Below are 17,117 nucleotides of genomic sequence, written 5' to 3' on the forward strand. Positions count from 1 at the left end.
ATATTTTAAATTATTATTCAACTTTTGATTTGACATATGTTAATTAATTATAATTAAATTGTTAATATGAGCTTAACTTAACGGTATTGATACATAATGACACATATTTTAATGTGTACTAAAAAACAATAAATAAATACAAGCTAAAACAATGGTTGATATTTTGTGTTCCTAATTTTATATATAAAATTAAAGTCTATAGGTGAGCCACTTCTTTATTTTATCATTCTTATGTTTTTTAAGATTTGATTCCAAATTATAAAATTAAATATTTATTTTATGTTTCTTATGTTTTGTCAGATTTTAGTCCAAATTTTAAAATTAAATATTTAAGAACACTTTTTGAAATATATGGCTCTCTCAATTGGGTAGGATTCTCAAAATATTATTAGATACATAGTTAAAGAGATAGTTAATAAATAAGTTTAAATTTTAAAAACACAAAAGTTGGAAACAAATTAATTAATTGATTATTGAATGGCATTGATCATTTGGATGATAAAATTATGGAGTTGTGGCTTATTTAGTATTTATAATAGTTGGAAACATATTGAAAATTATTGATATTTCAAAAGTTTAAGAAACCGAGATAAAAATAACTCTAAATATTTAAGGATCAAAATTGATATTTTAAATATCAAGGGACAAAAATAAACCAATCCCGAAAATCTAAGAATAAAATATGATTTAATTTTTTTTTTTTTTGAGACAAAAGGCAAAGTGAAAAGTCGAGCAAGAAAAAACCAGAGGAACGTCTCCTTTTGAACAAGAGCAAAAATATCAGGAGGACAATTTTCTAACCAAAGCTGAGATTGATTTCCCCATGAGAGCCCACAAAGCCTTTGAGTTATCGGAGAACATCGCCTAAGCAAGAGTCATCTTCAACCTCTGACGAAAGTAGCTTGAAAACACGGCTTGAGTCGACTTCCAATACGATCTGATGAATCCCCATTTCTGAAGCTAATCGGACGCCTTCCATAGCTGCGAAACCTTCTGCAAGATCAGACTAAAAAATGAAAGGAATCGATTTGTACGAGGTAAGCATAATTTCGCCTTTGAAATTTCGAATAACAATCCCCAACCCCGCACACATAAGGTTACTGGCCATAGCTGCGTCTGTGTTAACTTTGTATAAAGGAGGGGTAGGAGGAATCCATTTGTTTTGTAAACTGACAGATGAGGTAGGAACCACACAAGTCTGCTTTCTATTCACATCACGGTATATCTGGAGATAGTTTATAGCCCAACTCCATATATATTTAGCCGATTTGAGACCTCTCCCATGAATCTGATTGTTTCGGTTATTCCAAATGGTCCAGGAAATGGTCACAATTTCTTCCATATCAGCCCAGGAAATGTTCTCCTTCCAATCTAGCGCCAACTCGAAAAAACTAGGGCCAAAATAATTAGGAGCCAAGAAAGTAAGGTGAGTATGCCGCCACACTTTCTTGGGAAACTTACAATTCCACAGAACATGAATAATGTCTTCGCCCTGAACTCCACAAGCTTTGCATAAGTTATCGTCCTCAACACCCCGCTTACTAAGATTTGAAAGAGTAGGCAACAGATCATTACAAACTCGCCATAAGAAAAATTTGAGCTTGCTTGGAAGCCCCAATTTCCACACACCTGTCCACCAAGCTTTCCGTTCACTATATGAAGAAGATGATGGGAGGCCTTGAAAGCTTAAGGATTGGGCTAGTCTATATCCACTTTTCACTGAGTAACACCCCTGCTTTTCATCCTGCATATTCATACAAGACCCGAGTAGGCGGGTTGAGGTCTTACGAGGTACCCACTTTACCAAGTCCCCCTATTGGTAGGCCAAGGATGCTCCACGCTTCATTTTCAAGAAAGTTCTCTGACTTTCCTCTCATTCCACTGATCTGATTCACTTATCAAATCTGCCACTGTACTAGTAGGGGAAAGAAAGCGGGGCGGACTAATTTTGAGGGAAAATTCAATCGGGATCCATCTGTCTTCATATATTGAAATTTTCTGCCCGTTTCCAATCTTCCAGCGAAGACCTTTTAGTGAGAAGCTTTTTTCCCCACATTAAGCTTTTCCAGATAAAAGAAGAAGATCCCTCAGCTTTAGCGTTAAACAAACAACCATCCTTAAAGTATCTATGCTTAAGAACTTGAGTAAGAAGCGCATATGGGTTTTATATAGCCTCCAACATTATTTAGCAAGAAGTGCTTTATTGAAATGCTCGAGGTCTCGAAAACCCGAACCCCCTAAACTTTTTGGTTTACACAAATGGGCCCAACTCGCCCAATGTATTTTCCTTTCCTCACCATTGGAGCCTCACCAGAAGCGAGCCATCAATCTATTTAAATCATAGACAAGACTTTCAGGCAAGCGAGAACAGTGCATTGTGTAGCAAGGAATAGCTTGCACAATAGCTTTAATAAGAACTTCTTTTCCACCAATTGAAAACAACTCGTTTTTCCAACCTTGAAGAAGTTTCCAAATTCTATCCTTTAGGAAATGAAAGGTGTTAACCTTATTCCTTGGCATAAACACAAGAAGACCCAAATAACGTTGGTGATGTGAAACAATTATGACACCCAAGATCTGGCCAAGATAGTTTTTCAAAGAGACATTTGCATTAGGGCTAAAGGAGAGATCTGACTTCTCAAAATTAATGGGTTGGCCCGAAACCCTCGCATAAGAATCAAGAAGCATACGGACTATGTGGCACTCTTGAGCAGTCGCTTTGAAAAAGAGAATACTATCATTAGCAAAAAAGAGACGGGTAATCGGTGGTCCACCTTTAGAAAGAGAGAATTTACTGATCTGTTTACTATGTTCTGCCCTTTGAATTAAATGAGACAAACCCTCAGCACAAAAAATAAATAAATAAGGAGAAAGAGAGTCACCTTGTCTTAGACCTCTGTCGGGAATAACTCTTCCAACTCGATCACCATTAATGTTGAAACTATATGAAACTGTTGTAACACACATCATGATTTTATCAACCCATTCCTTAGCAAAGCCTAATTTCAAAATAATTCTTTCTAGAAAGAGCCATTCAACTCTATCGTAGACCTTGCTCATATCAAGTTTTAGTACTGCCCAACTGGTCTTTCCTTGCCTTTTGTTTTTAATGGTATGAAGGCTTTCATATCCAAGAATGGCATTATCAACAACACACTGTTTAGGAATAAAAGCACTCTGATTCGGGGATATGATGGCATCAAGAATAGGTTTTAAATGATTTACCAGGGCCTTCGATACCAATTTATATACTGTGTTACATAGGGAAATAGGCCTGTAATCTGAGACCCGCACATGATCTTTGATTTTAGGAATAAGAGTAATAACCGTTTCATTAATGCGTTTAGGCGAGAGACGATCGTTCAAAATCTTGAGACATCAGGTTGTCACATCCCTACCCACAATATGGCAATAGGTTTTATAAAAAGACCCATTGAAACCATCCGGTCCAGGGACTTTATTGGGACTAATTTGCTTTAGAGCATTATAGATTTTATCCACAGTAAAAGGTCTCTGCAGTAAGCGATTCATATTATCTTCAACTCCGCATTCTAAACCATTAAGAACAGAATCAATCAAGGCAGATCAGGCATAGATGAGGAGAAAATATGTGAAAAATACTGCGAAATGGCATCAGTTACCTCCTCTTTGCTCTCTCGCCATATGCCATTCACATCTTCAAGTCCTTGAATGTAGTTTAGTTTCTTTCGATATGAAGCTTTAGAGTGAAACCATCTGGTACTTTTATCCCCTCCCCTCAGCCACTCATCTTTAGTGACGCCAATATGTCTCTTCCTCTTCAAGGATATGCTCTAAATTTCTCTCAGCCACAAGAATAGAATGTGCATAATCCGTACCGCCGGCATAGTGATTGCTCTCTGGAGATCACACACTGAGTCTTTTGAATCCTCTGTCTATAATTACCTTTTTTATTAAAACCCCAAGCAATCAATTTAGAAGCACAACTAGAAGAAGCTTTAATCAATTGATGGGTATCCATATCTGATGAACAAGCAGGCCAACCAATCCTTACAATATCTTCACATCCTTCAAACTGAAGCCAAACATTCTCAAATATGAAAGGTCTAAATTTCAGAATACATTGATCTTTTGGGGCAGAACGAACTTGGAGAGAAATAGGGCAATGGTCCGAGAAAGAGAACTCCAGATGTCTAACTTCAGAGAAAGAGAAAAGATTCTTCCAAGCAAGATTGCAAAGAACTCGATCAAGTCTTTCTTTAATGAGACTTGTCTCCTATCTCCTATTAATCCAAGTAAATTTATAGCCACAATATCCCAGATCCATAAGGCCACAATAGTCAATGGTATCTCGAAACATAGATATGAGGCTCGCAGGTTTTGGTCGACCTCCTTCCTTCTCATGTTCATGTAGAATATCGTTAAAGTTGCCTCCAACTACCCAAGGAATATAATCGTCAGACTTTAGATGTTTAAGAAGACTCCAAGAGGTAGATTTCCCCTCCTCTTTTGGGCTACCATAAAACCCAGTAATGTGCCAATACAGATTGTTATTCTGCACATAACCATCAATGTGGTGATCTGAAAACGACGACATGTTGAAAGAAACATCATCCTTCCATACAAGGCAACTCCTATCAAACTTGTTATGCTCTTCATTTTGGCGCTTGAAGCACGTTTGATAGGAGTTGCTCTAAGCCAGTCACCATATTGGTATCTTAGCCTAGTATTCTGAGGGTCCACAAACATGTCACAATCTCTATTAGTATGACCAATCAACCCACAAATATAACAAAAGTCAGGCAACCATTCATACATTATTGGACACCAAATCTTGCTCCCCGAATCAATTTCAATCTGAAAACCACGTCGAAGTGGTTTAGTAAGGTTTATAGCAACTCGAACTCTAAGAAAAGGACCACTCCAATTATCCTCCCACACATCGTCAACTTCTACAGTTGCCTCTAAACAAGATCCAAGCTTTCGAGCCACATCCTTAGTCGTAAACTTAAAAGGAATATTATGAATTTGAATCCAGAAGGGGTCTTGAGAAAAATCCATGCTTTCTGGTTGGTCTGATGCCGTAGGAGATGAGAGGACTAAAGGAGATTTCTTAAAGAACCAGGTCCACCCATAAGAACTCGTTTTTTCTCAAAAAAAGATTTGAATTGTATAACAAAAAGATTTGAGCCCGCTACTTCAAAGCGAGTATCTCCCGAAACACCCCAAACATTTTTCATCGTTGAGCAAAAGGCTTCAAAATTAACAAATTTACTAGATAGAATTTTGCCAACTAGATACAATTGAATATTCTCATGTGAAAGAATACTTTTGCCATCTATATCACGTATAATGTCTTCTTCTTCTGCTGTTAACGAAAGAGACTTCGATCGTTCAGTAATTTCGTCCATTGATTTACAAGAGACTAAGAAACAACAATTCAACTTATAACCAGAACTAGACAGAAGGAAAGAAAACAATGAGCAGTGCCAAGGAAGGTCGCACGCCCCAAGCCCTTATGTCGAGTGAAACCCTGTACCCTAGACAAGATGATTCTTCCTAGGTTAAATTCTTATTAATAAATTTGTGGCATAGAGATATATTAAATACAATATATATTTATTTTATAAATAATAAATAAAGCGCTATCTAAATATTAGAAGTACATATTTTTTATGTCAAGGGAGAAGGATATCATTGCTGAACTGCATGAGCTTCAATGGTGATATCGCCAAGCACCACCAGTTTCTCCTCCAGCTACTTCAAGCATGCTCCAAGGCCCCTTCCCTCAAAGCAACAAGACCTCTTCATGCTATCACAATTACAATGGGTCCTGTTCCGAACCAGGCCATTTTTGTCCATAATAATCTCATCTTCCAATACTCTTCTTTTGGGATGTTATCGGTGGCACGCAACCTGTTCGACAAAATGCCCCACCGAAATGCTGTGTCTTATAACACGGTAATCAGTGCTTATAGTCGATGTGGGTTTGTAAATGAAGCATGGGGTTTGTTTTCAGAGATGAGAGATTGTGGTTTTGTGTCGACCCAATTCACATTTGGTGGGTTATTGTCGGCGGAGTTATTGGATTTTTGGCAGGGTGTTCAATTGCAGGCGTTATCAGTTAAGAATGGACTGTTTGATGCTGATGCTATTGTGGGAACGGCCTTGATGTGGCTGTACGGTAGGCATGGATGCTTTCAGGAAGCTCTGTGCGTTTTTGGAGATATGAATTGGAAAAGTTTGGTGACGTGGAATTTGATATTGGCATTACTGGGTCGTAATCAACTTGTGGAAGAATGTAAGTCTCTGTTTTGTGAGCTTATGAGTGGAGGGATGGGACTGTCCAAGTTCTCTTTTGTGGGTGTTTTGTCTTGTTTTTCTTGTGAAGAGGACTTGAAATTTGGGCAACAGTTACATGGTATTGTGATTAAAATTGGGTTTTATAATGAAGTTCTGGTGGTAAATTCTCTGATGAACATGTATTTACAATGTGGAGGCTTTTTCTTAGCTGAGAAACTGTTTTATGAGGTGCCTATACGGGATGTTGTGACATATAATTCAATCATTGGGGCGTGGGAAAAGGTCAAGAAACCTGAAATAGCATTAGAGCTCTTTTACGATATGTCAATGGATGGACTAATTCCTACCCAGGCATCATTTGTAAACGTTGTCTACTCTTGTAGTTGTTTGGAAAGTTCCATTTATGGAGAATATTTTCATTCTAAAATAATTCGTTTTGCTTTGGAGTCTGATGTATATGTGGGCACTTCTTTGGTTGGTTTTTACGCTAAGTTCAGAAAAATGGAGGAAGCCCGTTATTGCTTTGATGAGATAGCTGAGAAGAATTTGGTTTCCTGGAACACTTTGATTTTGGGTCACTCAACTGATTGCTATACTTCGTCTATTTATCTGCTGCTAGAAATGCTCCGTTTTGGTTATCGACCTAATGAGTTTACATTTTCAGCCATTATAAGAACACTATTGGCTTCGGAATTACTTCAGATTCATTGTTTGATTATAAGAATGGGCTATGAGGAGAATGATTATGTATCAAGCTCTCTTGCTTCTTCCTATGCCAAACATGGTCTCATATCTGATTTCCTGACTTATGTATCTGATTCTAACAAACAGCCTTCTGTTGTACTCTCTAACATAATTGCTGGATATCACAATAGAGTTGGCCGATATGGCGAGACACGAAAGTTGCTTTATCTACTTGAGGAACCAGACATTGTATCGTGGAATATTTTGATTGAAGCTTGTGCTAAAACAAGCAATTACATCAAAGCTCTGGTTCTTTTCAAATGCATGCTCATGCTCCAAATCTATCCAGACAATTATACATTCATCTCCCTTTTGAGTGTTTGTGCTAAATTGTGCAACCTTGCTCTTGGCAGTTCGGTTCATGGCATTATCATAAAGACCAGTCCCAGTTGTCGTGATACATTTATGTGCAATCTGCTAATTGACATGTATGGAAAATGTGGAAGCATTGGATGTGCTTTGAAAATATTTGACAAAGTGGAAGACAGAAACTTAATCACATGGACAATTCTGATCTCCATCCTGGGGTTACATGGCGACGCTTATGAAGCGTTGGAAAGGTTTGCAGAAATGGAGTTATCGGGGTTTAGGCCTGACGAGGTAGCTCTTGGTGCAGTGCTTACAGCTTGCAAGCACGGTGGGCTTGTTAAAGAAGGAATGGAGTTGTTTAGCAAGATGAAAGTGAAATACGGAATCGAACCAGAAATGAATCATTATCAATGTCTGGTTGACTTGCTTTCTTCACATGGACATGCTGCGGGAGTGGAGAAGTTGATTGTCACCATGCCTTTTCCTCCTGATGCTTTTCTATGGCGTAGCTTCCTAGAAGGCTGCAAAAGACAAAGGACCTTATAGACCAGGTGATGCAAACATGACCGTGCCAAAGAATCCCTTTCGTGCTGAAACCGAAAGAAATACCGATGGCTCATATTCCTTCAGAGCACGACTTCAGAGATTAAAGGGAAACATGAATCACCATGTTTCTTTCTTGATGATGAGGGACACTTCTGGCCACCCAACGAAGAAAGTAAACCAGTGGATGCCTGCCAAAACCTTCACTTAATGTCAAGGTACTAATGAATATCGACACGTTCCCAACAGTGTTTCGTTCTTCATAAAATCGAGTACTCATCCACCGTTAAGGCCTCCCGTCCTGTACTCTGCACAGATTGGAAAAATTGCAGACTTTAAGGTGGATGACACAGCCGCCTTACACCACCAAATCTAAACCTCAAGCAATGCAGCCTACAGCACCATGCCCTTCTTGAGGGGTCCCTGTCCTTACAATTATTTCCTTTACCCATTTTTTCAAACTTGAATATACATCAGTACGACTGGGTGAAATACAAGTTTCGAAACAAGAACTTACACAGTCCATAAATTTGTGTTATAGTATCTATATTTTATACTGTTTTTTAAGTCGTAACTGTGAGACTATGAGAGAAGTTTTGGAGTCTGCTTTATAAACTTTGATCAGTTTGCAGTTCTGTATTCAGTGGCTTCTTCCACTCTCCAATTGGTTCAGAAAATGAAGTGAATTTTGATCAAACGGGCTCTATTATATTGCAGGGAAAGCTGGTAAGCTGATTTACCATAATTATTAATTAGGTCCAAGATTCATATTGTTGTTAAGCTGGGTAACTGCCATTCTATTTGTCTTGTTTTTTACTTTTATTAATGCTTTGAAAATTTAGCTCATTTTAAAAAAACAGTAATAAAGTTTTTTAAAATTAGTCTAAGATAATTTGAATTAGACAATATTTATAGGAGATTTTGATTTTCATCCTTGTCCCATTCTTCTCTGATCTTGGAGAGTGGGGTGGGTGCTGGATAACTTTCTGGGTTTCGGATCTTGTATTAGTGAAAAGTAAACCATTTTTAGGCTAGTTTTAATTTTTTTGTTGGTGTATACCATGATTTTAAATATCCGTCGTCCATGGACATGTCCATGTATCCATGGGTTCGATATCGATTTTATTACAAAAAAAATCGACAAACTATAAAAAATATCAACAAAATTTCACTAATATAGACATAATATTAATATTAATCATTTTTAACTTGTTTAGAAATGGTTAAACGACTATTTGTTAATTAATTTTTTTTTTAGTTTTTTATTTTTATAATTTTTCCAGAAACATTCATCAACATCGACATTGTATCGATATTTCCATGAAATTGAGACATTTAAAACTTTGGTGCACACCAATATGATTTATAGAAATAATAATAATAATTTAAATCAATTTGAAAACAAAAATTATTCTCATTTCGAAACAAATAGGGAAATTCCCACTCATCTCCAAGAGAATGTGATTTTGCCATAGTACTTAGTACTAAATTTTGGCATGTCTATATGAATTTTCATATGTATATGGGTTCAATATCAACATGAACGATGAATCGAGATTTCCATAGCATTATAAAAAATTAACAAAATATAAAAGATATCAACAAAATATATCACGAATATGAACATAATATTAATATTTAATAAATTTTTATTGAGGTACAACTTTATTTGTTAATTTAAATATTTATTATGAATTTTTCTTTTGTAATTTTTTTAGAAATATTCATCGACGTCGACATTTTATCGGTATTTTCATAAAATTAAGACGTCATATTTTCATCTACATCAACATTTAAAATTTTGCTTATTCTACCTGCGAAATTTAAATTTAAAGAAACAAAAAGGCTCCATTTTGTTAAACATGTTGCACAGAGTTAAAAATAAAAATAATAATCATATCCATTTCTACTTTTCATTTACGTTACAGTGAGCAAAAGATTTGATTGAATTTGAAACTAATAAAAATTTTAGTAGTTTATGCATTTGGTTTTCTTTAAGTTTTTTTTTTTATATATATAGAAAAGTAAGCAATTGTTCTTATTTGATCATCAACTATTAAATGCATATTTTCAAAACATCAAACCAATCTAAAATGTGATTGTAATAAAGAAACTTCAAAATCATTTTTTCCAATATATATATATATATATATATATATATATATATATTCCATTGATACATTGATGTTTTGTCTGTGAGTTCAAGTTTCACTACAAGAATTTTTAGATTTGGTGACAAAAAAAATCAATCGTGAAATATATATAGCTCAATGATGATTCATGTTTTTCCTTAATCTTTGAAGTCGTGCTCTAAACGAACATGAGTATTCTTTCGGTCTCAGCACGAAAGAGATTTTTTGACACAGTCATATTTGCATCACCTGATCTATTAGGTCCTTAGTCTCTTGCAGCCTTCCAAGAAGCTATGCTATAGAAAAGCATCAGGAGGAAAAGGCAGGGTTACAATCAACTTCTTCGCTTCTACAGCATGTCTATGTGTAGAAAACACCTGATGGTAATGATAAAATATATTAAATATGAACCTAAATTGATTTAGGTCAAAGTCGTAAATTCAAATCGAGTAAAGTATGAAAAGAAAAAAAGAAAAATCGACAATTAAAAAAGTAATTATTGCTCTGGGTGAATTCTAGTAAAGTTTGGTTGACAATGTAAATTGAAGAAACCCGAAGTCAATTAAACAAAAGCGACGACGTTTCTTCCCTTTTCTTATCACAGCGACTCTGATATTTATTTGTTTCAGGTCCGTTTTTCTAGGTCAGCTGCTCGTTGATTTTTGTTTTCCCTTGTTTTATATGCTCCCGTCGATTTCATTCTTAGTTTGCTAATCGTTACTCTCATCGGCCTGACAAGTACGTATGATTTCTGATTTCTGGTATGAACTCCTCCATGAATCCAATGAGAAAGATAGGTTAATTTGTCAGGTTTATGTTGTTGTTGTTTTTTTTTTCTCTTTTTTTTTTTTTTTTTTTTTTTTTTTTTTTTTTTTAAGCAGGGCTTTTAGGGTTTTGAGTTGTTGAGCAGGGAAAGGTTATTGAAGTACTCGAATGTTTTCTGACTATTAAATCGGGAGGGATTTCAAGGTTTGGTTGGTCAAACGCGGGATTTACTATACAAAGACGAAAAAATTGATTGAAGATCGAAAAATCTATAAAGCTTTTGAGGTATTGGAATCATGGTTGCTCCCGAAACTGAAGAGGTGTTTCACGATTTCTTGTTGTTTTCTGGAATTAGAAGATCATGCACATTTCTTCTTGTGTGGTCATAATTTTCTCGGTATATATTCATTTGGCAGGTTGGGTTTAAGCACACTGTCATGTCAGCTAGTGATTATAATGTAATTGTGCCTATCAAGAAGAGGAGATTTACTATAGTCCAATCTTCTCCATCGTCTCCACACAAAGAATTATCTTCTCTTTCACTAGATGATAACTTAGTAAAAGTAGCAGAACCCGGTATATCTGATGGTATAACAGTTTCGAGTTCTGTTACAATCACAACTTCTGAATTATCTGAAAAGAAGGAGATTTCTTTTTCCGAGGAAAGTGAACGAAAAGTTGATTTATGCAATTCAAATAGGGTCCAGAGCAATATTGAACCCTCCGGAGTCAGGTTTCAGGAAGATGATGCTTGTTTTAATCATCAAGTGGAAAATAAAGCTATGAATGTAGAGAATGAAAAGCATGCACTTCATCTGCTTGAGAAACCTGAGTTAAAGTTACCAACATCTGATCCTAATTCTAAACTTGGACTTTGTGCTAATAAGAAAAGAGTTGGAATTGACAGAAAAGAACTTGAAAAGTGCAAATCTTTAACTTCTCTAGTTAAAACAGAAGCTGAATTATCAGTAGGCTTGAATGAACGTCTCGTTCCAGACTTGGTTGTAAAAGGGAGTGACAGGAAGTGGCAAAAGCAGAATAATTTAGAACCAGTGTCACTGAACCTAAGCTTAAGCAAGCAAGGAAGTTATACCCAGTGTCTCACTAGCAATGTAGGGTCTGATTATGATGGTTCTCTTCAGCAGTCAAATAGGGGAAATTGGGATCTCAATACCTCAATGGAATCATGGGAAGGCTGTGCAAGTGATGATCCTTCAGTGCAGGTTCCAGTTGTTCAGACAAACACAATTGTCACTACACATAGATGCTCAACTGAAATGGTTAGAGCAGATATTTCGTCAGGAAAACCAACCCCTTTAGATCAAAGTGATTATCTTCATCTAAGTCTCAATTCATCTGATCTTAGGCCTGTAACGAAGCAAGAACAAATTTCATCTGTTAAACTAGACTTTAGGAGTACTGATTCTTCTTTAAGCTCACCAGGCAATATGCAGTTTGATGATCTTAATGTTGCACTTAAAGTTGTAAAGGCAGAACCATTTGTTAAGGGCTCCGAACTGGAGTCTAAAAGCAATGAAGTTAAAGGATTGGGATTATCAGGCGATGCTTTAATGAATGGTGAATTAGATGATCAATGCAATCTTGAACTCCCCAAGGCTTCAAATATTTGTAGTCCGATGAACATAGTCAAGGCTAAATCTTTTAAATCTGAACCAGTATATGAAAGCAAAAAGGAAGCACTTGAGATGTTAGGGGGTAGATTAAATTTGATATCTAAGCAAGTTCTTCCGGATGTAGATAATTCTTGTCCTATAGCGGTGCCTGTAGTGGCAGAGATGTCGGAGGCAGCCAGAAATCCTTCTTGTTCAACTTATTTGGCTACAGATGGTGACATGTTGAACCATTCAGAATTGCCAACTCCTACTAAAGGAAATCTTAATGAATGTGGTGGTGGACTTGTCAACTCAGAAAAGACTGATATAACTAAGGATCCGGGTTTGGGAGATTCAAGTATTTCTATTGCAAAACCATTCAATGCTGAAGATGAGAATCAGAATAATCCTAAGTGGTGTCTTTTGAAACTCTCGAATGAGCAGTGCTCTGGTTTACAGGGAGGTGAGGAAAGTTCTGTAAGTGATGAGGAAAAGATTAGTTTATCAGCTGATATATTAGAAGAATATCCTTATAGTTCTGAATATGAATCAGATGGCAAGCAGGATGTAGATGGGGCCATGGCTGAAGTTCATAATGATATCGAAGAAGATTATGAAGATGGGGAGGTTCGGGAACCATTATTAAAGACTCAAGTAGAAAGCAGCGTATGTGTGAAAAGAGAAGTTGAAAACTTTGATCATGGTGATTTTAGTAAGGATAAGAAGATTAATTCTGTCGGATTGCCTGGTACTGATTTTTCCACTCTGATTTCTGTTAAGCAGGAAAATAAATTAGAAAGTCACGATGTTAGACAAGAAGACAAATTTCATAGTGTAACTACCAATCAATCTTCTGAGCAAGAAAAAGATGAAGCTTCTTACTTGAAAGAAATACTTGTTGAAGAGAATGCCTCTAACAAGGTTATAAAAGCCACAGGTAGAAGGCAATTGTTTCATTGTGAGGAAAGAGACGCCTTAGAGGACCAGAACTCTTCTGACAAAGCCACAGATGGAATTGAAGAACCAATTGTGACAGTTTCTCAGGGTGATGCAGAGAATGTTAAAACAGTAGATTTTGTGCGAAACAATGATCCAGTTTTGCCAAATGTTAAAGAGCCTGTAAATAATGATGATGCAACTGATGATTTTATTCATGGCAGCAGACATATTAATCCGTGTCATGGTTCTACTTCTTCATCTCCTAGTAAAACAAGATCTAATTCATTGAGGTCAGTTTTAACACGAACTGACAGAGAACAAATACTCGACGTAGCGCTGGAAGGGGGAAAATTACAACCTCAAGGAAGGTGCTCGATGGTCACTGCTTTTTTTATCTTTAAAAATATAAATGTTAATCAAGCTAATGCAATGCTGATTTCTTCTTATTTTCTAGAGATGACAGATACAGTGGCGTTTCCCAGAAAATTTATGTGAATAGACACCAGAATCTGTCACCCCAAACGAATTTTCATAGAAGAGAGAGATTCACTATCCGGACAGACTCTCTACAAGGTGAATGGGATTTTAATCCAACAGTTTCTCCAGGAATTTACAGTGATCAAATACCATACGATGCCCCCAGACGTAAATACTTGTCTGCTGTTTCTGACGATGACATCGATCAAAACCATTATAAAATCAAACCCAATGGCCCGTTTCGTAGTGCTGGTCGTCAAGGTAGACAAATATTAGATGACGAAGGCCCCCCCTACTGCCATATACCCTCTAGGAGGAAGTCACCTGGTATAAGAGATGGTCCTCCAGTACGAGGTGTTAAAATGGTACACAGAATGCCTAGAAATATTAGTCCAAGTGGATGCATTCGCGAAGCTGGTTCCGAATTGGTTGGACCACGACATGGTGAAAAGTTTATGAGAACTTTTGAAGACGAGACCATGGATCCAATCTATGCACACCCTCAACCTCCATACGAAGTAGATCGGCCTCCTTTTATCCGAGAACGAAGGAACTTTACTATCCAAAGAAAAACTTTTCCCAGAATTGATTCTAAATCTCCAGGAAGGTCTAGAGGACGCTCTCCTGGCCAATGGGTTCCAGGCAAAAGAAAGTCTTATAGATTTTGTGGGCATTTAGGAATGACACGTCGAAGTTCACCAGGTTATAGGGGGGACAGGATGAGATCTCCTGATCAGCCTCCTCCTATCCATGGAGATATGCCAGTTCGTAGACATGGTTTCCCTTTTTCTCCACTGCCATCCAGTGATTTGAGGGATATGCGTTCTGCTCCGGACCAAGGCCATATGAGATCAGATATTCGATGTAGGAATCGATCTGACCGATTGTCCTTTAGAAACAGGAGGTTTGAAATTATGGATCCTCGAGATAGGATAGAGAGCAGTGAGTACTTTGATGGGCCTAGTCAATTGAACGAACTGTCCGGTGATGGCAACGATGACGACCGAAGAAGGTTTTCTGACAGACATGAACATCTTCACTCATTCAGACCTCAATATAATGATTCTGATGGTGAGAATTATCATAACAATGCGGAGGATAGCCGCAGGCCTTTCAGATTCTGTGCAGAGGACGGACCTCCAGAGTTTCATGAAAGAGGTAACATGAGGGAGAGGGAGTTCAATAGACGTGTAAAGAACCAACCAGGAAATCTAACTAGACGAACTGGGGTGGTAATCGAAGAGCATGAAGTAGAAGATTACAGGCATGGTCGGCAGATGTGGAATGATCATGGCTTTGAAGATATCTCACGAATGAAAAGAAAAAGATTTTGAATTCGCCTCTGGTTATAATCTGCTGGTTTATAGTTCTAAACTCATTAGATTTGTGCAATTCTGAAGCCAGGTGAATGGTGATTCACTTACTTTCTGATAAGTTAGTTCTTATTGGAAAGGTGATTTCTTCTGCAGTTTCGGTGAAGTTGCTTCTGCTTGGATTATGGTCATTGGTCACTTCAATATATGGCTGCTTCACATTTTGACTTTCTCCACCCACAAATTATAAAATATTATATTTTTATATTAAAGGCGTACATGTAGTGATTTTGGCCTGACTTTTATCATTGCCGAAATTACTCATGTTTAGCAAATTAGATTTTAGAAAAGTTTAAAATCATTTTAAATTGGTTTTTAAGGTATCGTTGTGATTTTGAAAAATCAATTATACTTGAATCTATGTTTTTCAAAAACACTAATTTTACTATTAAACACACACAATTAAGTTCTTGAAAGAATAAGAAGAATTTAAAAACACACTTTTCTTTACATCATTTTTTTGAAAATTGTGATGGCACAACTTTGTAAAACTTAAATGTTTTCATAGATGCTAACATGAACTTTGATCAACGATAATTGACACATGTGGTCATGAGTTTGAATTACACTTCTATTTGTACTAAAAAAAAGTTTTCATAGACATTGAAATCACCATATTTGATGTTTATAGAAACTAAATGACATTCGTGATTGATCAGCACGATCTTTCAACGAAAATTTACGTCAGACTGGAAAAAGTGTGCGTGAATAAATCAAGATAAAAAGAGATGTTATGTGTTGGTTTTTTTGTTTTTTGTTTTTTAATAATACATATTGTAGATAATTATGACAAACAAATTATTTGACAAAGAATTTGAAATCATGTTGACAGGTGCCTATTACGTTATTAATAATATAATTCCTACAAAATAAATAATATAATTCCTACAAAATATTAAGATCATATTAGTAAAAGGTTATACTTACTCTAATTTTAATTTCAATAATTTATATTAAATTTTATTCCAAACGTAATTAGAAATTAGAAATTATTTTCATTATTTAAAATATTAGAAATTTGAAACCAGTTTCTTACCGATTTCAAAAGTATTAGGAATCTGAACTAAATTTGTACAAATTTAACGAATAATTAACCGTTTACTACGTTCACTGTTTTAATTTTATTAAAAAAAAAAGTTCTTAAAATCTGTCCCAAAAGGAGGGCAACAAATTATCTATAAAAATCGGCAGAAGAATGACGCCAAAATGTAATTAATAAAATTTAAATTATTTCAGAATTAATATTCCCGGGAAGCTATTACTTTTAAAACGGAAATTGATCTGAACTGGTCAAAGTGTTTTGACCGGATTTCGACAATTTATTAAATAAGTTTAATTTTACAGCGTCTTTGCCACGCAGCCTTGTTTTTCTATAAAACGATGGTTTGGGGCTCACTCTTCTTCGGAACGAAGCGAGTTTCTCCCGATTTTCAGACTCATTCATTTGTGGAGTTCAAGTTTCTTCAGACGCTGAGATTTTTGGACGACTCATTTCATCGTTATAATCATCGCCTTCGAGTTCCAGGCTTCAGCTTTTGGAACTGTTCCGATCAAAACTCATCGCTTGCATTGCACTCGTCTTCTTTTCTCTCGGCTTCGGCGGTGGAAATGAAGGTAATCACACTACTTGCCGTCTTGATTTGCTTAAAGTAATCGCACCGCCATTGTTGCCGTAACCCCGAGCAGCATACTATACTGTAACGAATGAACTTCACTATTTACATTAACGAAAATGTATTAGGTACGGCTTAACGAGAATTGATCTCCAGAACGATTGGACTATGGAAAACCTAACTCCTTTGTTTCTCGGTCTAGAATAATTTGATTTCTGGTGCGAATCGAAACCCTAAGCCTAATAGCGATGAATTCTCTACTCTGGAAGAGACGAATAGGGCGTAGGCGTCACCTGAGTAGCGACGATGTTCGATCATGGACAGGGG

The 17,117-nt window shown here is 36.4% G+C and overlaps 2 protein-coding genes across 5 annotated transcripts; both read left to right on the forward strand.

Moving 5' to 3' along the window:
* The first annotated feature begins 713 nt into the window (after window positions 1–713).
* Window positions 714–8,575, forward strand: LOC111006323 (pentatricopeptide repeat-containing protein At3g58590). 2 transcript variants are annotated; one of them, XM_022278186.2, is made up of 2 exons: window positions 714–1,037; window positions 5,663–8,575. In XM_022278186.2, exon 2 carries the CDS (start codon window positions 5,689–5,691, stop codon window positions 7,879–7,881), a length of 2,193 nt encoding a protein of 730 aa, XP_022133878.1. In that variant the 5' UTR covers window positions 714–1,037; window positions 5,663–5,688; the 3' UTR covers window positions 7,882–8,575. The 2 variants fall into 2 exon arrangements, with proteins under 2 accessions (XP_022133878.1, XP_087979225.1); XM_088123099.1 differs by having other exon boundaries at window positions 5,670–8,575.
* Window positions 8,576–10,599: 2,024 nt separating this feature from the next.
* Window positions 10,600–15,344, forward strand: LOC111006113 (uncharacterized). Of its 3 annotated transcripts, none has more exons than XM_088123194.1 (4): window positions 10,600–10,748; window positions 10,892–11,095; window positions 11,192–13,695; window positions 13,782–15,344. In XM_088123194.1, exons 2-4 carry the CDS (start codon window positions 11,072–11,074, stop codon window positions 15,136–15,138), a joined length of 3,885 nt encoding a protein of 1,294 aa, XP_087979320.1. In that variant the 5' UTR covers window positions 10,600–10,748; window positions 10,892–11,071; the 3' UTR covers window positions 15,139–15,344. The 3 variants fall into 3 exon arrangements, with proteins under 3 accessions (XP_087979320.1, XP_087979321.1, XP_087979322.1); XM_088123195.1 differs by having other exon boundaries at window positions 13,791–15,344; XM_088123196.1 differs by having other exon boundaries at window positions 10,892–11,060.
* The last annotated feature ends 1,773 nt before the right edge of the window (window positions 15,345–17,117 follow it).

Source organism: Momordica charantia, assembly GCF_013281855.1.
Source record: "Momordica charantia cultivar OHB3-1 chromosome 4 unlocalized genomic scaffold, Mcharantia_2.0 BLBB01000004.1, whole genome shotgun sequence".
Taxonomy (NCBI): Eukaryota; Viridiplantae; Streptophyta; class Magnoliopsida; order Cucurbitales; family Cucurbitaceae; genus Momordica; species Momordica charantia.